Genomic DNA, 25931 nt, shown 5'->3' on the forward strand with positions numbered 1-25931 from the left:
TGGCTTGCTTTGTGCCTTTGGGAGAGCCAGGCAGCCTCTCTGAACGTCACTGACCACATTTGAGTAACCACAGCTATAAAACTGGGCACCCAAAATGTTTGCCTCGTGGGGTCTCTGGGAGGATTTAGGATCTGGGTTTAACATTTTGTAAATAGCCAAGTGCAAATTTGGGTGACTGTTTACATCTTTATTTCCCACATGTAAGAGCAGGTTAGGCTTGATAAAGCCTTTTTCTGCTCTAATGTTCCATGTTCTCAGATTCTTGCAGATATAGACAGCAAATATAAAGTTGAGTGCTGAGCAGTATTTGGAATTTTTGAGCTTGCGATACCTGAGGTCCCCTCCTCCACCCCACCATTACAAGCTAACATGAGAAACCCTTAGAACAATCAACATGGTCCACACTGGCCACACCCAGTGTGGGGGCCGAGCCCTCCTTCTAAAAGGTACCAACCTAGTGACAAGCATGCTTCTCACATCCTCCAGGCAACTCAACTCAGCCAAAACTGTGCAGCCAATCAGGAGATCCCCTCCTCTATTCCAGTGGGCTGTTCCCAGGAATGGAGGAGCCAAGTTTTAATTTCCGTCCCTAAAATATAAAACTAAACAGAGAAGAGCTGGCAAGGTAACAGGGGAGGGGGGTGCTGGAGGGAGACTATCTCTGCAGACACCGTAGTGAGAAGCAGTGTTTTTCTGGGAGCTAAGAGCTGCCAACCCAGGAATCCTAAGGCAGGACAATGGTCTTGTCTTTATGGTTACTAAGGCTGAGCTGGAGATAGAGAAGCCTCCATTCTAAAGGAGAGGGACAGAGGGGCGACTCCAGCCCTCCAAAGCACAGCCCCCCTTCTCTTCTCTTTAGAAACCCCCTGCTTGTGTCTCTGAATAAGTCACAGTATCTTTTGTCCCTCCCCACCCCCAAACCCTCCTCTTCATCCACTTCTACCTCCCTCCCTGGTCTCCCTTTTTTCCGTGGGAAAGTTGCTTGAAGAGGTCATGGGCAGAGAGAGGAGGGGGAAGGGGGCATGCAACGACAGAAGGTCGATGGCAGTGCCAGACAAAAGGAATAATCACGCTAATTAAATGTCCAAGAAAGGCTCCAGGAGAAGATGGTAGTGGGGGTGAGGGAGGTGGTAAGAAGTGAAGAGGAAAGGGCTGGAAGACAGAGAGGGGTAGGGAGGGGCCTCCCTTGTCAGGGAAACAGCAGAGGAAAAGAAAAATTTTGTTTCTATAGCCCTTTTGAAACTACACTGCCCAGCCCTCCACCCCATTCTGTAGCTCCAATTCTATTGGCAGGCACAGGGAATAAAGAAGAGAGATAAAGAGCTGCTACTCCCTCACAGATTCAAAGCAATCTGGGGTGCCTTTTCTTGGATTATGGCATGGGGTCACTTGGCATTTGTCAAGGGCACCAGAAATGAGGTGGGGTATTAGACCCTGCTCAGTTTTGACTTCAGTTCAACTACATAGTGCTTATTCAATAGGTAACTGTTAATAATAAGAACAAGAATAGGAGTTCAGACCAACTGAGGTCTCATTGTGCAGCCAAACATTGCACTAAATCTGTACACTGAATATCTCATTGAATCCTTACAACAACCCTATAAGGAAGGTACTATTACTATCCTCCTTTTATAGATGAGGAAACTGAAGACAGAGTTTGCAAAATTTGCCCCCAGTTGCACAGTGGAGAATTGGATTCAAGCCCAGGTGGTCTGGATCTGGAGGCTGGGTTCTTATCACTGTAGGAGGCTCCTTTTTCCACACCTGCAGTCACTGTAGAGGCCTGCTAGAGGCTCCGGGACACTGCTGCATGACAGCATGGAGAAGGAGAGCAGCTCTGCCAAACACTCCTGCCAGCTGAGAGGAAGTGACATAAAATCCCATGCATTTGACCAGCATTTCACCATTAATAAATTATCTTCACATACAAGGAAGGAGCTTTGGGGCTTTGGCCAAAGGGCACTGGATGAGGAGACCAAAAGCTGAGTCCCAGCCCCACACAGTAGCACATGATCCATGTGGCCCTCCATGTGAAGCAAATTCTGAGCTTAAGTGCCCAGGCCTAAAACTTGTATCACAGGGTATGGGAACAGGATAATGGGGGCAAGCACATCTGGTGAGCTGCCAAGGGGTGGGTTCCCTTAGTAGAGAATTTCACACCGATGCCGTGGGGCAGGTAAGGCAAGTATGATGAGCGCCCTTTCACACATGAGGAAACTGGACCTTGCAAAGATGCTGAGGCAGAGACAGGAGGAGAAGAGGGGCCTCCATACTCTCGGTCCAGTCCTCTCCCTGCTAAGCTCTGCCCCTGCTCTCCCCTATACCCACCTTCCTCCCTCCTCTCAGCACAGATCTTCCTATATGCCAAGAACAAGCTAAGTGCGATGACACCTCCTCTGGGCAGCCTGGAATTTTAGGATCTGGCACCCACCCTAACCATAAAACCATCCTGACCATTGGGGGCTCAGGGGCTGCAGACCAGCCAGGACCCGCTAGAGAAAGGGAAGACCAGGTGGGTGTGAAAGGCAGACAAGAAAGAAATCAGGGGCTGGCAGGCAAAGGGAAATCTGTGGGCACCACGTTTTATGATCACCCATTTTATGATCAGGAAGATCAAGACCATAAAATGGGATAATCACTGAGCTCACCACATCACCAGGTTGTCCAAGAAATATGAGCTGCTATTCCAATCTGGAGTCACTTCTTCAGCTTCCAAAGAGACTACAGGAAAGTGACTAACTCTCCAACAGCACCTACTGTGAGCTGGGCACTGTGGTATGTGCTTGCTAGGGAAGCAGCCTGGCTCTGAAGTCAGACTTCCTAAGGCTTCACTCCCAGTGTGCCAATGATTAGCTGTGTGCCCTTAAGTAAGTGAGACTCTATTTTCTTCATCTGTAAAATGGGTTAATAATGCCTACCTCATAGACTTACAAGGATTAAATGAGACTAGAACATAGCAGGAGCCCTATTAATGTTGCCTATTCTTACTTATAATCTTTATTCCTCACAGCCACCGTCATAGGCATACTATTGCCAACATTTTTACAGATAAAGTAAAATTGGGACTCAATGATATTAGGGACCTTGCCCAAAATCACATGGCTAGGAGGCAAAATCTCAATTGGAACCCAGACCTGTTGGACCCCAAAGATCAAAGCCTCCCTCGTCTACCACCCCATGCTGTCTTCCACCTGCAGCCAGAGGTCAGGACGAGTTGAGGAGCTTAAATCCTGGCAGACCTTCCTTAATCTCTGGCCCAGGCAGAGATTACATCACCATGAAGAGGTGCTCTGACGCAGCCATGAAAGCACCTACCCGGAGGCGATCAGCACCCGGGACTGGGCGATGGCCAGTCGCTGCAGGTTGGTGCGATTCAAGGTTGCCAGGGCCACACTTCCAGTCTTGCCACTGACTCCTGGGGGGCTGGCTGGGGAGCCCACGATTGCACCAGCCGGCATGCTGGACGCCGGTCGTCGGCTCACCTGCGACGGGACAGTTTTCACCGGGCCGCGAATGGTGCCCGTGCTGTCCAGTGGCTTGGCCCCGGGGCCTGGGGGTGGGGGCAGCTTGACCGCTCCGGATGGGGGCATGTGCTTGCGGGCTGCTGGGGGCTGTAGGGGCCCGGTGCCCCCATTGACCACAGCCGCCTTAACACTCATCACCAGGACACACTGTGGGCAGGAGCAGGGCGGGGCGGGGGGCGAGGCAGCCGCGCCGGGGCTGGCCGGCCAGGACTGAGCCTTGGCCAAGGTGCCGGTGACCATGGGGTAGATGAGGTCGAGACGCCTGCGGATGCGGCGCTGGCGCTGGGTCTGTCGGTTGATCTGGCCCATGGTGCTGAAGTCAATGATGTAGCTAAAGCCGATGGAGGTGAGGTCGATCCAGGGGTGCTGCTTCTCATAGGCGTGCTGGATGGTGATGCCCACTTCCATGTCGTAGGGAGTCCAAGAGCCATTGTCGTTCTCCCACTCCCACACCACGCCCTTCCCAGGGGCCGAGGATGGGTCGTAGTAGTTGCGACGAACCGGACGGAGGGTCCCTGCCGGAGTGGGACAGAAGAGAGGGTCTGGGTCAGTATGGAATGAAAAGTAATTGTGCTCCGTTAATAGGCAAACACCAAACAAGCCCTACTGTGTGCTGGGTACTACACTGCCTGTTGAGGGATCAGTTGTGAATGAAACTCAGTCCAGCCTTTAAGGAGATAAACATGAGTGGGTGTAGATCAGTTGCAACAAGAAGGCTATGGGGGGGCAATGCCAAGCCCCAGAAAGAAGGCCTTCTGGTTTGGAGTCAGGAGACCTTGGTTTCCAGCCAAACCAGTTCACTTATCAGCTAACACAAAACGTCCCAGTCTCCTTTTCTTCCCTGGGAAATGGGATAACGACTACCTCTCAGAGTTTCTGTGAAGATTAAATGTGCCTCACTTATTCGTTCAATTAATGTATATGGAGCAACTTGGGTAAGCCAGGTACTGGACTTCACGTAACTTGCACTAAGGTATATAAAGTCCCTGACACATACTACGTGCTCATAAATATCATACTCCTTCTCCCCTGCTCCTCCATACACCCCACCCCTCCTCTGCCCTGAAGGACCCAGGGAAGCCTAGGGGAGGGATGGGAAGATTCTGCCTTCAATCAGGAAAGCTTCCTGGAGGCAGCAGCCAGAGATAACTTTACGGGTGAGGTACAAAATGACACTTTACTGTGAGGACACGAAGGGAAATCAGGCTTGAGAAAACCATCTCATCTTCCTCCACATTCAATCTTACATCAACAATAATACTGGTCATGATAATAATTTCACTTCTTTCTAACATGTTTCAGGAAGCTCAAAGCCTCCTTAATTTTTAGTTTCACTGGGGGGAGTACGGAAGAGGCCAGGGCTGTCATAAGGGAAGGGTGTGCAGAAATGAACCAGCAGGACCAGAAGGGGACTGACCCTGTAACTGTTGCCTCTTTCTCCCCCACCACACAAAACCTGAATCCCCAACCAGGGCCCACTGCATGGGCGTCAACATCAAGGCTAAAAACGCCCGGCTCAAGGGAGAGGAGGGAAGGCTGGGGAGGGCTCCAAAGATGCCGGAATCTCTGCATCGGTAGATTTAAGCTTCATCCACCAAAGTGGTGGGAAAAGGCTTCCTTCCCCCGGCCTCTGACCCACTCCTTCCTCCAACCAAGACTGGGGACAGAATCCCATTCAAGGGGGGAAGAAAAGAACAATGGCCATTCAGGCCTTGGCCAGGGTCATAACCCACCCCTCACTCCATCTCCGAGTCCCTTAATGACCCAAAACATCAACTCTCAGAGGCACAGAGGGAGAAGCAGAACAATCCCCTTTTCAGCACCAGGACTCGGCTGGGCTGGGGGGCATGGGGTGGTGGCATGGGAGGAGGGGAGAAGGGAGAAGGGAGGTGGGCTGGAGTTTCCTCCTCCTGTGTATCCCTTTCCTTTCTAAGCAGCCACCCTGCTCAGGAACAAAGAGCAGGGGCCACGCGGAGGTTCCATCCCTTCCAGCTGCATGATGAAGCCTCAGTTTCCTCATCTGTAAAACAGGGGTCCCTGGTAGCTACTACACAGGGTGGATTTCAGGATTAAATGAAGGAATAAATATAAAGTGCTAAAACAGCACTTGTCACGTGGCAGGAGCTCAGTAATAGTCGGAGATTATTTTTCCAATTTATTTTGTGTTATATGTCTAAGCAGGATTGAGAGTCATGGGGAAAGTTTAGTTTTGGGGGATGTCGTTTGTGTGTGTCTCATTTGCACAATCTTATTAATTAGAAAGGACTTTCACATGTCCCATTGCATATGATCTTCACGGCAATTCTATGAAACATCTTTTACAGAGGCAGAAACTATTATATTCTCTACAAGGTAGCCAGAATAATGTCCTTGACCAATTTTCACAAGGGTAATTAAAAAGGCATTTTTTTCCAATAGAGATATCAATCCTGCGGATGCCCAAGAGTTGCCCAGAAGCTTCTGCAAGCTATGCCCTGACTCGAACATACCTTTCTAGTTTATCTTCCTTGGTCCCCTGAAATTTCCACTTCTCCTGCCAGATAACCCTTTTATCCTTATGCGTTCCCTTGTAGTTCTCTGACCCCATTCCCCCCACACACTATTCACCAGGTCCTTCTAATTGAAATGCCCTCCTTTGCCTTTTTGCCTATTGACATTCTCCTAGGCATTCAAGTTCTATGTCATTTGTCACCTGTTCCTTGAAAAGTTCTCTAAACCCAGGCCCCACCCTCAGGAGTCCAGAATGCATATCTTGACTGTGTGTTTCTGCACTTTGAGTGCATTCAATGGGGACAGGGATACCGCTGTATATCTTTTCATATTCTAGGCGCCTTGTATAGTCTGGCTGTAATGAGGGCTCCCCACATGTGCTATGATTGATTGAAGACATCCAGCTACCTTCCCATTTAATCATTTATCGCATATTGCTGAGCACATGTTAGCTGCTATGAAGAAAGAAAAAACTCACTCATTCCACAAGTAACTTACAGCCTAAGATGTGAGCCAGAAGACAAGTGCGCAAAAGCCTATTTATGAGGCAGTGTATGCCACAAGAAGGATGTCAACAAAATGGTATGGGGGCTCAGTTGGCAGGAATCTGACTGTATAGCCACTCTGCTTAAATGCCTTCCACGACTTCCTTAGGTAAGGTCTAAATCCTTTCCATCTACCAACCTCTGCAGCCCCCTCACCTGCATTACTCTGCCCCCTTTTCTACTACACCAGCCTCCTTCAGGCTCTTCCCCTTGCCTACTTCTCCCGTGTTGGGGCTTTTCACAATGCTGGTGAAACACTCTAGCATCCTTTGCACTGAGCAACTTACTCAGTTTCTTTAGGAAAGCTCATTCCTCATTCCTCAGCTCATTTCCTCAAGAAGGCCCCTCTGAGCTGCCCTAGCCACATCGAATTCCCATTCCAGTTCTTTATGGCACTTATCTCAATGCCTGGTTATATGTTTATTTGTGAGTCTGGTTCCATGAACATCTGTCTTCCTCACCAGCCTCCCAATCCCACAAGAGCGGGCAACAAGGTTTTGCTCACTGCCGTATGCCCTGTACCTGGCATTTCCTAAGGGCTCAATGAACATCGAATGAATAAATAAAGTAATGAAGGTTTGGAGAACAATTCAAGGAGCAGATGACAAACGGCATAGAACTTGAAGGTTTGGGAGAATGTCAATGGGCAAAATGGCAAAAGAGGGCATTTCAGTAGAAAGACCTGGTGAAAATTTTGGGTGTGGGTGGGGTGGGGAGATAAAGAGAACTAGGAGGGAATGCATGAGGGTAAAAGGGCTATCTGTTTGGCAGGAGTAGAGGAAATTACTACGGGGTAGAAGATGATAAAACTGGAAAGGTCTAGGACTAGGATGTGGAAGGTCTGGAACGCCAGGCTGTAGAGGGTTTAATTTATAGGCCACAGAGAACCAATGAAATTCATTAAGCAGAGAAGCAGTAGACCAGAGCTATTCCATTAATTATACCCAGGTGAGAAGAAATGAGGGTGCTGGCAGTAGAAATGGAAAGGAGGTGACCAACTGGAGAGACTCTATAGAGAGGAAACGGGTAGGACCTGAACCATGAGTGGCTGACTGCTTTCCATGAGAGGTTCAAGGATCTCCTGCTTCAGAATCTCCTGGGGAAAGGGTCAGCAATGTGCTCCAATGGGTCAGAGCTCCGGGACCTGGGCCTGGGGATCTGCATGTCAACAACAGCCCTGGGTTTGCATCATCCACAATGAAGGCTGAACTACTGGGCCACATGGTCTATGTGCCTGGAAGTATTCGGCACCCAATTAAGACTCTGAATGATGGAAGGAGTCAAAGAATTCTGAAACTTTGACCATAGGCAAGAAGGAAACCAGAGGCATCATTAGCAGGCAGAAGAGTGTCAAGAGGAAGAACTGGTTTTGGGAGGGAAAGTTGTTGAGTTCAGTTCAGCCCTAGAGGAGCTACAGCAGGCTCAGAAGGGAGTTAGAGACAGTGGACAGAACCAAAGTTTTGGGACAACAGAGATGGTGGGATTTCCTTTCTGTTTTCAAGGACCTATTTGAAATAGGCTAGCCTCAGACCTTTCTAGAATCAGGATCATGAGCTAGATGATCTGAGGACATCCCATCTGATACCAGGACACAGCATCCCAAGAAAAGGCCTCTAACAGGATAGGGACAGAGGATGTTTACAAACCAAGGAGGAGGAAAGAAAAAGAAAGTTTTCCCAACTCAAACCTGGAACCCAAAAGCACCCAGGATATTTTGGTTCCCGGGAAATGGGAGGCAATGCCTTCCAGGCACAATCTGAGGTCTCTGGGGACATTTCTGCCACATCTACTCAAGTGACTCACTGCGTTTACAGCTTCCACTGTGGGCAGAAAATCACATGCCTCTCACACCTCATTCCCCTTCCTCAACTAATATATTCCACACGGGCAAAAACTCAGATGCTTTGTTATTGCTATATCCCAAGCACGTGGATGTCTCTGTAAGCATTTAACAAATGAAGGTAAGTAGAGCTCAAGGCATTTGATTTCAAATTCAGGTCTACCATTTACTAGCTGTAAAACCTTGAGCAACTTCACTTTTCAACTTGTTTCCTTTCCTACAAAATAGAAATAATTTTAGGTTCTTCCTAAGATGGTTGTACAGATTAAACACATGTGCAGTACACTTGGTATAATGACGGCATCGGGCACATCCCCGGGACTGTAATTCTCATTTTGACCATCGTGATAGCTGCCTCCTCTGCTACTGTACGCACAGGGCCGGGGACATACCACAAGGGGCCTGAGAATCAGCTGGTCAAATTCTTAAATCAGACCGACTCTCTCTCCATTTGACCCATCTCACCACATAAAAGAAGCAAAACTTGCACAGAAAACTCTGGAAAGAACCCTTCCTTCACACCATGATGCTTCTTATTAGCAACATAATTGGGGCAGGACCAAATCCATTCACGGGCAGGATGGGAAGAGAAGCCTGAGTGGCTAAGGGACTTGCCCAAGGTCTTGCAAGTGAGATAAACGAATCCAGGAGGAGAGTGCAAATCAGGTCTCCCAATCCCAGCCTGGGCTTCCCCCCCTCCTGCTGTGGCCTTGGAGATGTCAGTGGTCAAGTGTGACGGAAGATGCAGGGGAAGTGAGGCTGAAGTAAAGCGTCCCAGCCACTTCCCCACAACAGAAAAAGAGCATCCCAGTCAAGGTAAGTGGCTATGGGCACAGAGGGCCTGACCAATGACCAAGCCAAGACCCTGTCTCCTCTACCTCACCCCATTCCTTTCCTTCCTTCAGACTCTCAGGCGCCATATGCCTAGAGACCAGCATAGCATGCAAATGAGGCGGTCAGGGGAGAAGAGGGCCCAGGGAAGAGGCGGGCAGACGGTGCCTGCAGCATCCCAGCCATTGCCCTGGAGACTGGCTAGATGGGGTCTGGAGCCCAGGGGAGTAGAGGGCCTGAGGACTCTGCAGCCAGGGAGGCAAGACAAAGCTCCCATGTCAGGAAATGTCCCCTGATAGATGAGGCAACAAAAAGCGGAGAGGAATCGCCTCTGGGTAGGGGACTTCCAGCTCTCCTTTGTTTACGGGGATGTTTCTGGTTCCCAGCTTTAAATCGTGGCTTGGGGATGGCGGGTAATTTAATTAAACATTGCCAGGGCTTGGCTGAGGTTGCCTGGGAGCTGGTGGTTTAAAGTTCCTACCCTGTCAGGGCCTCATCAATGAGCTATATTGAGAGGAACTGAGTGCCTGTTGACAGAGGAGAGAGAGGAGGGGGCTCAGAGCCCAGCAACCCAGAGACAGGCCTATTCTCACTTGACAAGCTCTGACAGACCCAGCATTCCTGGAAGGAGTAGACGAAACCAAAGCAGTCTGAACCACGAGGCAGTCTTTAAAATGTTCAGGCCTCCGCCATAAAACCTGAGGAGCCCCCAGCCTCTAAACTGTTAATCACCAGAGTAGTCAGCCGGCTTCTGGGGTCCCGGGGGAGGAAGCTTCTGTCCTTAAGCCTGGTTTTCTCTAGAATCTCACTTCCATGAAAAGGGATCTTTGGGTCATGACCCTTTTAGGTACCCTCAAACACAGATGAAATATTTGCCCTTCCCAAATGCAGACAGGGGCAGGGAACTTTATGTCATCAAGGTGTGTCTCCACATGCTGCTGAGATAGAGTGTGAAATAGAAAAGCTAACACCTGCCTGTCTATTTTGAGCAGGACTGGAATTCCCTGCCAGATGTCTTAAATGCTGGCCTCCACGTCCCACCTCTGCACCTCAGCTCCCTCACTCACTCACACACACACACACACACACACTCCCCCCACCTGACACCTCCACCCTCACCTCCACAACCTCTAACCCAATTGCACAATTACATTCTCCTCCTCCGTTCAACCACACTTAATCCTCTTTCTCACTCTCCCCCCATTCCTCCTTATTCCCTCCTCCTCCCAGTCTCTCTCAGCCCCACCGCCCTCCCTTTTCCCACCAAGGTTTAAGCCCCTCCAGATGCTAACACTTCTGGAATCCTTTCCCCAGAAAGCATTGCTCAATCGGCCAGTGTCTGCAAGGTCCTTGGCAAAGAGGTTATTGGGAGTTATGACTAAAGGACTAAAGGAGGGGATGTCAGGGGGGAAAGATACTCCTTTCCCATGACCATCCTAATTAGCACACAGGATGTGGGGGCTTTCCAAGGAGTCTGGGATGCCTGCTCAAACAGCTGTTCTCTGACCCTCTGGGACTCTCCTAATCATCCTCTCTGCTCCCTCCCCTCCACACCTGCCTCTCCAGGCTCCTCAGTTGTGTTCCGCCTCTGCCGAGAACTAGCTGGAATTCCAGAATTCTCCCTCCCCACTCTCTCCACCCCTCACTGAATCGATTACTGGAGAGACAGTGGACTCTGGTCCCAGGTCGCCCATTAACCCTCAATATACTGGAGCTCTGCCCTGCTCCTTCCTCTGATGACCAATGACCGGCCAACCTAACCCCCACCCTTCCTCCCAGTAACCTGGAAAGGCCGGTCTGCTGGGGGGTGGGGTTGTGCTGGCCACAGTGGTAACCTGATTCTCATTTAAAGATAGGAGTTTAGCTCTCTGGGAGGCTGAGATGCCTCCCCCTCATAGGCTATGTTTCAGGAGGAAGCTTGGGGAGTTTCTGCTTAGGAATCTGCCTCCTCCGGCAGGGACAAAGGGAGCGGCTTCCCAGCCTGGCATTCCCCTGCCCCTTCCTCCCCAGCCTCTCCCCATCTGCTGGGGCCTGTTGCTTCAGCAATTGGAGTGCACAGGCAGCAGCACTCACCAGTGCCATGGCATCCTGGGGGGTTCATCCCCTGGAATCCCAGGAACTCCAGCCTCTGCTCCCAGGGCCTGGCCCTTCCTGTGCCAGACCCTAGAGCTTCCCAGGATAGTGTGAGAAGGCAGCGCACACAGGAGGGGCAGAGACAGAAAGATGGGGGGTAATGCCAGGCGCCATGGTGCCTGAAGCAAAGCAGTGTCAGTGGGGCGTCAGGGATGACGAGCTGGAAACCTGTGCTAGCAGGTGTGAGGGGCTGGGATTGTTTGTGGGCTAGGACCAGAGTATCCATATGTGAGGATTTAGGGCCACCGAGCACTGAAAAGGGGGCGTGGAAGGGGGTTTCTGAGGGGCTAGATTGAAGCTGGGTTTGCATAATCTGATACTGATACTACTACGCTGCTACTACTCGGAGGGATCTTCACTTGGGGAAAGAGGGTCTTAAGAAGATCACCGGGAGTAAAAGAGCCCACCACATGACCTCTTGGTGACACCTCTGCATGGGCTTAGTCGGTGGGCAAGTGATGCGAGAGGTCCCGGGGAAGGAAGGAGAGATGGGCGCGGGCGGGGCAGAGGTGGCCAGCTCACCCGTGTCCTGGCGGAACTGGTTCATAGACTGCAGGTCGATGATGTAGGGCGCGAGACGGCTGTCCACCTGGCCCAGCACCACGCTGCCCCCGGCGCGGGAGCCGGCGCGGACCACCGCCTCGATGTGGTGGCTCACGGCCGGGCTGTAGGGTCGCCAGCGCCCGTGCTCGTTCAGCCATTCCCAGACAACCACGGCCGAGGCCAGGAGCATGGCGAGCCCGGAGCTGTGGCGGCAGCGCTGCGCTGCCTGCCTCCTGGGCCCGGCGCGCCCGTCCTCCTCCGCTTCCTCCTGCGCCGCCGCCTCCGGGCCTCGACCGCGCCCCCCGCCCCGCGCCTGGACGCCCAGGGCAGCCTCAGCTCCGGCCCATTGGCCCCACCCCAGCCGCGCATCCACCGGGGCCCGGAGACCCGGGACACCCGGCTCGGACCGCGAGCCGCCGCCGCCGCCGCCGGGGTCCGCCGCTGCTGCCGCTGCTCTGTGGGGTCGAGTCGCTTCATGCAAATGTCCGGCTCTCTGCAAACAGGCCCCCGCCTTGCAAAGCCACCCGGCGGGCGCGCGGCCGGAGGCCCGGCGGCGGCGAGCTGGGGCTGACCACGCGGCGACGACCGAGACCTCGCACCAGTTGCGCCTCCGGTTCTGCAGAAGCCGGGGTGGGATCTAGCTGCACAATCGCGCTCAGAATGGCCCGCTCGGTTCCCCTCCCCTCTCTCCCCTCCCTCCCCACCCTTTCCCTGCACGAAATGCGGTCGCCGCCTCGGCAAGAGCTCCCCCTCCCTGTGGCTCAGCTCAGTCGCTTTCCAGAATGAGCCGCCCCTCCCAAACGCGGCGCTAAGGCAAACCCGCGCCCGCGGGGATTCCCCCAGTCCCAGGCTGCCGCGAACCACCCGCCACGACTCGGTCTAGGGGACCGCGGCTGCCGTCGGCGGCAACTTCACAGCTCCCTCCCTGGAAAAGAATTTTTCTTTTTTTTTAATGCAGCGCGATCAGTGTCCGCAGCGCGAGCTCCAAGACACACAGGGTCTCCGCTGGCGCGCACGCACTTGCACACTCACATTCGCACACACACACACGGACGCGCACACGTGTGCGCCCCCCTCGCTCCAGCTCTTATTAGCTCGGCGTCGCCCGCATCTTTAGCTGTCCGTCAAGGACGCAGAAGCCACGCCCTCTTGCTCTTCTGGTGGGTGCCCTGGAACTCACACGCCCCCTACTGGTGCAAAGCGCCGCGTGCCGGCAAATGGCTGCACAGTAAATAATACCCTACTCCAACCCCTGCTGAGACGAGTACAAAGGAATGCAGCGAATTGGCGAATAATGGATTTATGTCATCTATGTAAAGAGCAAACTGTTTTTTCTGTCCTACTTGACACTATTAGAGCCAAGAAGACGCATGCCAAATGTATTTATTCTGCAGCGTGTCCACGACCAAAATAATGGGACACTACAACCCACGCTACTCTTGGTTATTGTGGTCATTAATACTTAATGTTCACGAGAATCTATATGGGTGAACTCTGACTAAAAGGGAAAATTGAAATCAGGATTACAGGTTCATCTTTCCAGAGAACACAAACTTTGTTTGGTTGAGGTTGCAAACACACAAAACCCCAATGAATTCGTACCATCTAGATCCAGGAGACACTATGGAAAAATAAAAATAGAGTATGTGTTAGAGAGGGAGATTATGAATCTTTTTTAAAATAATCGTTTTCTTTAATAATGTCATACGATCTTCATATTTGGGGAAATTTTGTTTTTTGTTTTTTTAATTCTTTCCTTGTTCACAGATGTCCTTTCTCTCATCATCAGTATCTCCCCCCCCCCCTTTACCTTAGCCATCCATCCAGGAGTGCTAAATACAAAATACAAAACGAAAGAAAAAGTATCAGTTCTGCTCTTCTCCAGGCCTCCAAAAACACCAGGCTCAAGGCTATTTCTATGCTTTGTTCTTGCTGGTCACCTTGCCCCAAAACCTTCCCTGCATTACCTCCAGAATCTCGAATCATCCTCTCCCTTAAAGCCAATCTCCCAGTCGAACTCAGTAAACTCCATTCATTAAAACACCGATGTTTGGAGTTTGAAGGATGAAAGTAAAAGGAGGCAAGGATGCCTCAATTAACCCAACCTAAAGCCATTATTATTCCCATTTTGCAAATGATAGATTTAGGGAATTGAAACAATTTGTCTAAGGTTACACATCTAGTCAGAGGGGGAACTTAGTTGGGCTGGCTCTAATAAAAATGCCTATTCCATAACACGTCATAGGACATCGAGGTAGAAAAGTAGGAGGCCAGACGTGGCAATGCAGAAGTGTCTCTGTGTGAAAGAAAAGGAAGGGCGAAAATAAGAATGTAGTGTTCAGGAAGAGAAACAAAAGTGGAACGGAAAAAAGGTAACTAAAGTGTTAGTGAGCTACTTTTACTTCAAATCATGCAACCAAGAGTATGAAGACTTAGAAAACATTCTTCTGGTTTTGGCAGGCATGCGTGCAGAAACTACTAGCCATGATTGATAAAGATACTGGAAGTAGTGAGAAGACAACACTGACCAGCTAAGCCAGGAATTCCCGTGAGGAAAAAGCCTAAGCCAGGTAAGAACGCTTTTAACAAATGCTAGACGGGCTGTCAGAAAGATGAATGGAAAGCAGGAAGGAACTTGCTCCTATCTATGTTCCAGCCTGATTTTTTATCTGGTCTTGTATCTCCCATGTTAAACATGACAGAGTATCATAGAAGAACAAAAATGCCTGATGACACATGATAGGGTTTGAATAGTCTTATTTATTTGCCAGAAAAAGTGAATATATAGATGACATTAGTAATCAGTTATAGTCATAAAAATATCTATTTTGATAAGAATTTGGCTGTGATAATTTATAATTTACCAAAATCCATTTGGCAATAACTACATATAATTACATATTAATGATATTATATATATATATATATATATTATATATATATATATATAAATTTCTTAGATCTCCCAAGACCATATTAATTTCAAATAATCTGTATCATAAACCCTTAAAAAATTCAGAGATTCAATTTTGTCTCATTTACCCATAAAGGGCATGAAAATCTTTGATTGAATGATGTGCCCTGATTTGTAATTTGGACAATGTGGTAGCCATAATGAAACCTCAATAATTAAGACTAATTGAAAGAAGCCAGTGGGAATTGTTCAAAGGATAATTGGATAATACTTTTTAAAGTGTACTTATTGCTTTAAAAGTATATAGGATAACTATAACTACACTTACAAAATACTGCTTGGTAGAGGTCCATGGGATTCATTCTGTTTACAAAAGCAGATTTTTAAATTATATTTTTGAATGTGTATTAGTTACCTATTGCTGCATAACAAATTACCCCCCAACACTTAGGGCTTAACACAAGAAACATTATCTCACAGTTTCTGTGGGTCAGGAATCTACGCGTGGTTTATCTGGGTGCCTCTGCCTCAGGGCTGTCAATATGTTGTTGGACAGAGCTGTGATCTCACCTGAAGGCTCAACCAAGAGAAGCTCTGTGTCCAAGTGTAGTCACAGAGTGAATTTGTTGACAGGATTCAAGGACTATTGGGCTGAGGGCTTAGTTTCTTACTGACTTCTGGCCAGAGACATCACTTCCTTGCCACATGGACCTCTCCATAGAGTAGTTCACAATATGGCAGGTAGCTTCATCGAAGCAAGCAGGCAAGACAGCAAAAGAGGGCAAACAAATTAGAAGCTGGTGTCTTTTTTTTAAAATTCAATTTTATCGAGATATATTCATATACCATGCAGCCATACAAAGCATACATTCAGTTGTTCACAGTACCATTACATAGTTGTGTGTTCATCACCAAAATTAATTTTTGAACGTTGTCATTACCACACACACAAAAATAATAAGAATAAAAATTAAAGTGAAAAAGAACAATTAAAGTAAAAAAGAACACTGGGTGCCTTTTTTTTTTCTTTTTTGCCCCCATTTTTGTACGAAGCCAGTATCTTTTTGTAATCTAATCTTAGACCTGACAACCATCACTTTTGCTGGAGGAGATTACACAAGGACACTTTTGCTGGAGGAGATTACACAAGGACATGAATACACAAGATGGGGCTTATGGGTGCCATTTTAGATGCTGCCTAACATAGGACACTAATGAATTCTTTTGAAATGAGTAGTTTTGACTATTAGGCAAACAGTTGCCTTGACTTGTGTGGCCTTCTCAATTAGCAAATTTCCAGTTTTAAAATGTTTATTCATTTTTACTAGGGATATATTGCATAATAACTAATGAAAAATTTATTACTTTTTTAGAGGTAGAAAAATTCTAAACTTGAGTCAATTTAACAGTATAGCCTAAAAATAAATGACACAAAAATTGATAGATAAGGAGAAACTAATCAATCTGCAATCTTGTGGAAGATTTTTAAACATGTACCTATCAGATACATGTTTAAATACAGATACTAATGTTTAAATACAGATACTGATAGATAAATCAGATACTGATAGATAAAGCATAACTCCAATTAATAAGGCCATAGTGTCTGAATCTCACAAATTAACAAACATAATTTTATGGAAATATGTAGCACCTACATCTTATAATAGGAGACTACATGATCTTCTCAAGCACATATAGGGCATATAACGCCACACAATATCATGCAAAGCTCTATGATTGTGAGAATTAGATTAAGTTTAGCTTTCACACAGGGTGGAGGCAGCTCAGGGGAATGGCAGAGGGTTAAGAAGCCAAGCTGTAATCGGCAGCTGGTCCCCCTGTTTATCCACCCACTATCCTTGCAAGGTGGAGACCCAGGGGTAGAGGTTCCTAAAATAGCTTCATAACTTGTTACCAAACTAGCTCAGACTGGCTCTGCAGTTAAAGAACAAAGGAAGGAGGCCAGGTAAGCATAGAAGTGGTGTCACTACCTTATATGGGCATAACAGTTATAGTCAGGGGTGGAGACTTGTTTCAGATGTTTCAAGTTGGCACAGGAGACTTTTTCAAATGTTTCCAATTTGCACAGGCTGCATGTTTCAAATTTGCACTGGCTAGTATAGAAAGTAACCTCTGAAGTATCCAGCCACTGGAGAAACGGGCGGACTTGAGGGTTAGGTATAGGGAATAAATAGTGCTGGGTCTATTGTTTGGTGTGCCAACCCCTACATTTTGGTTGCATGCCCATTCTTGCAAGATCGTGAATAAATTCTTTTCTTTTCCACAATTGGGTGAGTGTTTATTCCTTTTTAGGTATAGTGCTTGTTTCTCACAGTGATCAAATCCACTGAAATGAAAAATCAACAACTAAAAGATAAACCAAAAAGCACAATATGTTTGGGAATTCAAAAGTAAATGTACATTTCTAAAGAATTCTTACATCAAAAAATGTCTTATGGCATTCAGAATATATAACCTGTTATCAGTGATCTTTGGATAATATAAGTTTTGGCTTGAGGTAATTTCAAAGTAAGCATTTGGCTTGCCAGGTAAGATTAACCCTACTCTTTGGGCTTTTTGGTTAAAGACTTTTTTTTTTTTTTTTTTTAGCAGTTTTACCACAGCAATTACACACAAACTATCATAGTTTCTCTATTACTAATATCTTGCATTCATGTGGTACATTTGTTAAAATTGATGAACCAATGTTGATACATAATTAATAACTATAGTTGACATTAGGGTTCATTCTTGATTGTACACGTCTATGTGTTTTGACAAATGCATGATGTCATGTATTCACCATTAGAGTATCAGATGGGATAGTTTACTGCCCTAAAAAGTATCCTGTGCTCCACCTGAACCCCTGGAAACTACTGATCTTTTTACTGTCTCCACAGATTTGTCTTTTCCAGAAAGTCATACGGTTGGATCAATGTGGTATGTAGCCCTTCAGACTGGCTTCTTTCATGTAACAATATGTATTTAGGGTTCCTCCATGTCTTTTCCTGGCTTGATAACTCATTTCTTTTTATCCATGAATAATATTGAATTGTAGTTATGTACATACATAAAATTTGTTTATCCAGCTCACCTACTGAATGGCATTTTGTTTGCTTCCAATTTGGGGGAATTATGAATAAAGCGGCTACAAACATTTTTTTAAAATATAAATATTTGCTATAAACATTTGCAAGCAGGTTTTTGCATGGACACAAGTTTCAACTTATTTGGGTAAATACTTTGGAATACAATTGCTGGATTGTATTGTAAACCAGTTTAGCTTTCTAAGAAATTGCCAAACTGACTTCCATAGTGTCTTCTCCCCAGCAATGAATGAAAATCCCAGTTGCTCTGCATCCTTGCCAGCATTTGGTTTTGTCATAATTTTGGATTGGAGCCATTCTAATAGGTGTGTGGTGGTATCAAATTGTTGTTTTAATTTGCAATTCTACAATGACATATGATGTTGCACATCTTTTTTATACGCTTATTTGCTATCTGTATATCTTCTTTAGTGAGGTTTCTGTTCATGTCTTTTGCCCATTTTTAAATTGGGTTGTTTTTCTTATTGTTGAGTTGTAAGAATTTGTATATTTTGGAAACAAGTCTTTTGTCAGATGTGAGTGTTGCACACATATTTTCTTCCAGTCTGTGGCTTGTCTTTTCACTCTCCTAACAATGTCTTCCTAAGAGCAGAAGTTTTCAATTTTAATGAAGTCTAATTTATCAATTTTTCTCTCACAGATCGTGCTTTTGGTGTTGTATCTAAAAATTCCTTGCCAAACCCAAAGTCATGTAGATTTTGTCCTATGTAATCTTGTAGAAATTTTATAGTTTTGGATTTTACATGTAGGTCTATGATCTATTTTGAGTTAATTTTTGTGTAAAGGTGTAAGGTCTTTTTTTTTTTTTTTTTTTTTTTTTTTTTTTTTTTGCATATAGATGTCCAGTTATTCCAGCATCATTTGTTGGAAAGACTTTCCTTTCTCTGTTGAATTTCCTGTGCTTCTTTGTCAAAGGTCAGTTGAATGTATTTTTGTGTGTCTTATCTATTCAGTTCCGTTCATCTATTTGTTTATTGTTTTGCTAGCATCACACTGTCTTCATCAGTGTAGCCTTATTGTAAGTCTTGAAGTTAGGTAGTGTCAGTCCTCTGACTGTTCTTTAGGATTGTGTTGGCTATCCTGGATCTTTTGCTTGTCCATAAAAACTTTAGAATCAGTTTGCAAATATCCACAAAACAACTTGCTGGAATTTAATATCAATTTGGCAACAACTGACATCTTAATAATATTGAGTCTTCCTATCCATGAACATGAATATCTCCCCATTTATTTAGATCTCCTTTTATTTCTTTCATTAGAGTTTTGTAATTTTCTTCATATAGATCTTGAATGTATGATTTTTACTGAAGTATTTCTTTCTTTCTTTCTTGGTGCTAATGTAAATGGTGGTGTGTTTTTTATTTAAAATCCCAATTGTTCATTGCTTGTACATACAAAAGCTATTGGTGTTTGTATATGAACCTTGTATCCTGCAACCTTGCTGAAATCACTTATTAGTCCCAGGAGTTTTTTTTTTAGATTTTCTACATAGACAATCATGCCATCTATGAACAAAGGCAGTTTTATTTCTTCCTTCCGAATTTATATAACTTTTATTTCCTTTTCTTGTTTTATTGCATTAGAAAGGACTTCCTGTATGATATTGAACAGAAGTGATGAGACGGGACATCCTTGTCTTGCTCCCGATCTTAGCATCAATCTTCTCACCATTAAGTATGATGCTGGCTGAAGGGTTTTTGAAGATGTTCTTTGTCAAATTGAGAAGTTCCCCTTTGCTGAGAGTTGTTGTTTCTTGCTTTTTTGTTTTTGTTTTTGTTTTTTTTTATCATGAGTGGGTATTGGATTTTGTCAAATGCTTTTCCTGCATCTATTGATATGAATATGAGTTTTCTTCTTTAGCCCCTTGGGCACTTTCTCCAAGATTTGCTCACATATTTTCTAAGCCCCTACGCTCTGAATAACAAGATGGAACAGTGACCAGCCCTTTTCTTGAGGAACTCAACTTGCTGGAAGAATTGGAATACAACTTTAGAGATAGATAGATAGATAGATAGATAGATAGATAGATAGATAGATGTAGTTTTAGAGAGAGAGAAATAGTTACTATCTTGCTCCTTTATTGATATAAAATTATAATTCCTATTACAAACAGAAGCCTATAAACCACTTACAACAGTATGAGATACAACTGAGGAGCTCAACAAATATGAGCTAGTGTCATTATTGTTACCTAATTCAACAATTTTTTAAACATTTGGTGAACTTCTCCAGTGAAACCATAGGCCTAGAGATTTCTTTCTCAGGAAATTTTTTAATTACAATTTCAATTACATTATAATTTATTAGTACAATTAGTTTATAATATTCAATTAATTTATTTTATTCAATTAATTACAGTTTCAATCCCCTTAATAGTTACAGGGCTATTCAAATTATCTCTTTAATATTGAATAAGTTGTGGTAGTTTGTGTTTTCTAAGGAATTGGTCCATTTAGCTAAGTTGCCAAATTTATGTTTGCCTTCCTTTATTATCCTTTTGGAATCTGCAACTGTGTTGAAATCCCGTTTCATCCCTGATATTGGCAATTCATGTCTCAGCCTCTCTTTCTTGGTCAGTGTGTGTGTGTGTATATGTGTGCCTCATTCTCTCTCTGCCAGTCTTGCTAGGGGTTTGTCAATTTTATGGATTTTTTTCAAAGAACCAGGTCTTTCTTTCATTGATCTTCTCTATTGGTTTTCTGTTTTCTGTTGTATTTATTTCTGATCTCATCTTTATTATTTCCTTCCTTCAGCTCTCTTTGGATTTATTTTGTGCTTCTTTTACCTGGGTTCTTGAGTGGGTGCTTAGATGATTACTGGATATAGAATTCTGGATTCCCATTTCTTCTCTTTCAGCAGTTGAAAATTTGGGGGCCACTCATGGTTTTTGATGAGAAATTCATTATCATTTGAATTGTTTTTAGTCTAGGTCAAGCTCCTTTTCTTTCTTGCTGTGTCACAGGTTCATCTCTACACCTCAAACCTGTGATCTCTGTTAGAAAAGACCTGAGCCTTATCAGGTCCTGATTCAGTGGGTTTGGGCTTCATCAAATAACCTCCCTCTCAAGAGTATAGGGACAAATAGTAATTTAAAAGTAAAGATACTCAAGACAAGAATTCAAGTTCAATACATATTTACTAAAGGAGCACTTGAGATAAAGGAACAAATTTACAATGCAAAAATAAATTGATACATTACGAAGCTTGGGGATGTCTGTCCCTTCCAGATGAAGTTGGACGTGAGATCAGAAGACCCCTCCTGTCTAAGTTACAGAGTATTTATAGAGCCTTTGATTTAGGGTACACTCAATTAAGTCATACTCTATTTTTATATTTGAACCATGGGAATGATGTGTGGTGAACCACAAGTGAGTCAAAGTCAAACAAGGGTATTCACAGTGCTATCAGAGATTCAAACTTAACCTTGCATGTCTACAAAATTCTACCAAAAATATTTCTACTAATTAAGCTTTGACTTCTGTAAGAGTGCTTTAACACACCTTTTACTTATATAAAACTAACAAGTAGAAGAGAGATTACTTTTACTTATAACTAACTTATTAGTATAGTTTTATTATTTTATTCTATAATTAGTCTAGCTATTACATCATATTATGTCTCTCACCTCTTTCTTTTCTGCTTGGGCCTGTTCAGCCTTTCCTTCAGTACAGTCTTCAAATATGGGACTCAAAGGATATGAATCATCTGTCCCAGTTATTATAGTAAGGCCTTTCCACTTTCTATCATTTGGAAATTGTACTTGAGTACTTTTGGGTAAAAGTTCTATTAAATATGCTTCTATATCAGAAGGAATAACTGGTTCTTCACTATCAGGACAGAAAGCATTAGGTATGTGAGAGCAGCAAGGTTCCTCAGTTATCTGATCCTTATGCAGAGAGGAATGTCCTCATTATCAGATTCCTCAGTAGAGATATTATCTTGTGACAGCTGCTTTTAAGATTTTCTTTTATCTTTGATTTTCAGAAGTTAGTCATTATTTATTCAATTTCATTTTCAGCCCTGCCTTCTTTCCCCTCTTTCTACTCTCCTCTCAGGACTCTGATGATAGGAATTTTAAATATTCTGTACATTCCTCAGGATTCTGAAGTCCTGTTCCTGCCCCCACCCTCCCCCCATCCAATCTATTTTCTCTCTGTTGGTCAGATTGGGTAATTTCTTTTCCTGTCTGCCATTTCTTTAATTCTTTCCTCTATTTCTTCCACTCTGCTGTGTTCTTCAATTCTAAAATTTCTATTTGGTTCTTTATATTTTCTACTTCTTTCTGTCACTTTTTATTTTTTCATTGGTTTCAAGCATGCTCATAATTTCTCATTAAAGCATTTTTGTGACTGCTGATTATAAATCTGTATCAGATAATTCTAACATCTGTCATCTTGGTGTTGGCATCTATCGAATGTCTTTTCCATTCAGTTTGAGATCATCCTGTTCTTGGTATAATTAGTGATTTTCTATTGAAATTTGGAAATTTGGGATATTATGTGATTCTAGATATTATTTAAATCTTCTGTTTTAGCTGGCTTCCCCTGACACAGGTCCAGTGAGGGGGAAAGGGACACCACCACATTATTGCTATTTATATCCCAATCAGCCTCCAATGACACCCATAGGGAAAAAAGAAGTTCCTCATTCCTGCTGGGCAGCAGTGGGAGTTCCAGCTTCCCACTAGAAATGCCTCATTAGTGCTCCACACATGGCCTCTACTGACACCACAGTGTGTGTGTGTGTGTGTGTGTGTGTGTGTTTATGTGTCTTTACCACTGGGCAGCAGGGAAAGTCCTGACTCTCCACGTGGCCTCCTCTGACTCCACTGCAGTGGGGAGTGGAGGAGATGCCTCCTTATTGCAGGATGGGGTGGAAGTCCAGTTCTCACCTTTGGGGTCAACACTGGCACCGTGGGAGGAGCCTTCTTACTGCCAGGTGAGGAGAAAAGTCTCAGCCTGTTCTGTGGTAGGGTTGGGACATCTCATTAAAGTCTGACAAGGGTAGAAGTGTTGGATCCCTACACAGATTTTTTTTCTGTAGTGTTTAGCCAAAGTGGTTATTGTCTAATAGTTTTCTGTCTTGCTGGGTTGCCCCTTCCTTAGTCTTTTGGTTAGAAAGAGTAGGCTTGTGATAGTCTTTTCTTATCTGTGCCCATTGGTGTTTCCGAGATGCCATCTTCTTCAGCTCCACATCTGGAATATTTGAGGCAAAAAGAAAACCAAAGGACTCACAGCCATGTTATTTCTTAGGTCCTGTGGTCCCTGGCAGGTCTGCCTTCTTCGCTCCACCTCTCCGAGTCTTCTTATGTTTGTCCAGGAGTTTTAGCTACTTAGTGGGAGGAATAGGGAAAAGTATGTCTACTTCTTTGCAAAAGCAAAGTCCTGTTGTCTTTCCTGTTGTATTGCCTCTTATGACATAGTGTCATTTCCATGGTCCTCCATCAGGCAAGGCAGCTATAGACCCCACAGACTACACTTCCTCACGGGGGTGTAATAACATCTGTAAGAGCAAATGGGACCAGAAACATTATTTTTCAAAATATAATCTTTCATACCTTTGCCTGTTGACTAGTCAATTCTTTACAGTTACTTGGCTCTATTCCATTTCCTATGATGTTGTTTATTACATGCTGAAAGTGATAATGAACAATATTCTGAACTTAGAGGATATCAGATGGTAGACCCCATATTTGATTGCTTTCCCAAAATATATGCTCAACTGAATCACTGAGATGAGAAAGAACTTTGTGTAATTTAACCATAGTACAGATTTTTGTCAGCTTCCCAAAATGTTTTTGTGCAAGTTAAACAGTCAAGATATTGCTTTTCCTTATTTTGTATTTTTCTGATGTGTTCTTGGATCTTTTCACTTTTCAGATAGGACCACTGATCCAGGATGAGATTTGTCAACCCATAGATTTTTTTTTCCCTCTCCCCCAGTGATTCTTCCTCTGATTCAGGACATTGAGGGACTACTACTTTAGGGTAACTCTTCCTTTAAATTTTATTTCAAAGAGCTTGTCCTCTAAACCAGCAACAGACTGTGTGCTTTCTAAAATGGAGTCCAATCATCATTTATCAAAAGGGAAGAGAACTGCCACCTTAAATAAAGCATCTTTGATGGTTTCTCCCTTGAAAACAGCAACTCAAAGTTTGCATCTCACTTTGTAAAGTTCCCTGCATTTAACAGTTTTTTTCTTCTCCCCAATTTCATGAAGATAAAAGTTGTCATAGTCAGTAGCTATCTTGTCATGGAGGCCAAATACCTGGTTACCTTTTTATGTATGCTTACTTTCAAAGTGAGAAATTTCTGAGAGGCATTCAGCGATTTAACACATTCCTCAGTTCCTTTTGTCTTCCTTGACTTATTGAGTTTCTCTCCCTATTTTGAGAGCTATGAGAGAATTAAGTACCATATACTTGTTTTAACTTTCCTCACTTTTAAGCTTGTGTTTATTTTTTCTGCATTTCTTGTGATTTACATCCAAATGGAAAATTTCTCATTATAGGAACTTGTCTAGAATTTGGGATTTTATTCAGATGAATGTGGTCCTTGAAACTAGGTGACAGTCACCTTTCTTAAGCTTTTCCTAAAACCCCTCTGACCACAAAATTTATTTTTCAGACTTATCCTAATTGTCTTTGAGGTCTTGAAGACAAATAATTTATAGGCTTAAAAGTTCCTAAAGCAACTTAAAATTTTTGTTTTCCCTTTTATACATCATAAAAGGGAATTTTTCTATGGAAAGTTAGGAATAAATCTCAAAAAAAAAAAAAAAAGAATGAATCTCAAGTCTATTGAGTAAAATTTGATCAAAGTTGAGCTAGGGATCTAAACTACAGATGGATCATTCCATCACATCAGCCATTTCAGCAGGCAGACATTCGAACCAAGTAACCCCAAGGATTGTAGAAAACCAGCACCAGAACATTACCAACTTCAGGGAGAAAGCATGGTCTTGCCATTGCCTTGACTTGGGACTTCTGGTCTCTAAAACCAATAAATTCTGGTTGTTTAAGCCAACCTGTTTGTGGTATTTGTCATAGCAGTGTGGCAAACTAAGACATTGTGAACCTCAAGAAATAAAATGCCATGATGGGGCAGGCTGGGCAAACTCCTGTCTACTTTCAAAGTCTGATAAGAATCCTCTGGAGCTCAAGTTCTCTTGAATTCTCTGTGCCTGAGTTCTACCTTCTGGACTTGAGGCTCTGCCACCTGGGTCATCTTTTCTTTTTTGTGGAAGGTAGCACATGTTTGTAGCTGAGCAGTTTTATCAGCCTGTTTCCCACCTGTAGAATTTTGGAGGTTCGGCAGACTTCTTTCATTTTTATATTGTCCCTGTCCTTTTTGGTCCAAGCTGGCAGTGTTTCTGCTGATGCAAAATTCTTCCATGTATATCATGGGGATTTACTCCATTGGACAAGTGGCTCCTCTACAGATCCTTCCCAGCTAACTTCATCTCTATTTTGGGCTTCTGTTGACACGGCTGAGGATATATATATGAGTTGCACATTTTGTATGACTAAAAATCTGACCTTTTGATCATTCTGAGGTTTTAGCAAAAGGTTGTCCAGCCACATCTTTGGTCCTTCCTCTAGACATATTTTCCTGACAGTGAATCTCTTAATTTTAGCGTTATTTGCAAACTGGATAGGCTGAGTATTTTCCAAATTATTAAGCTATGGTTCATTTTTGTACAATATTTCTTCCCTCAATTTATATCTTTCCTCTCAGATGTTCCTGTAAGCAGCAAGAAGAAACAAGGCCACACCCCCAACACTTTGCTTGGAAATATCCTCAGCTAAATATCCAACTTCATTGCTTACAAATTCTGCTTTCCACATAAATGCAAGAGACAATTCTGCAAAGCTTCCTGCAGCTGTATAACAAAGATCCCCTTTCCTCTACTTCAATAGCATTGTCCTCGTTTCCTTCTGAGCCTCCTCTACAGCACCTTTAGCATTTGTATTTCTACCAACAGTCTGTACATAAATTTTA

The 25931-nt window shown here is 44.4% G+C and overlaps 1 protein-coding gene across 3 annotated transcripts in view; it reads right to left on the reverse strand.

Annotated features, from left to right (window-relative positions):
• Positions 1–25931, reverse strand: part of DTX4 (deltex E3 ubiquitin ligase 4) — a 61029-nt gene that overhangs the window by 18066 nt on the left and 17032 nt on the right. The window contains exons 1-2 of one of the 3 annotated variants that reach the window (XM_037838324.1): positions 11886–12523; positions 3316–4039 (exon numbers count right to left, since the gene is read on the reverse strand). In XM_037838324.1, coding sequence (XP_037694252.1) covers positions 3316–4039; positions 11886–12096 — 935 coding nt within the window. In that variant the 5' untranslated portion in view covers positions 12097–12523. Of the gene's footprint in view, positions 1–3315; positions 4040–11885; positions 12526–25931 lie in introns of those variants that run through there. The other 2 variants (XM_037838325.1, XM_037838326.1) reach the window with 2 other exon arrangements.

Source organism: Choloepus didactylus, chromosome 6 (genome assembly GCF_015220235.1).
Source record: "Choloepus didactylus isolate mChoDid1 chromosome 6, mChoDid1.pri, whole genome shotgun sequence".
Lineage (NCBI taxonomy): Eukaryota > Metazoa > Chordata > Mammalia > Pilosa > Megalonychidae > Choloepus > Choloepus didactylus.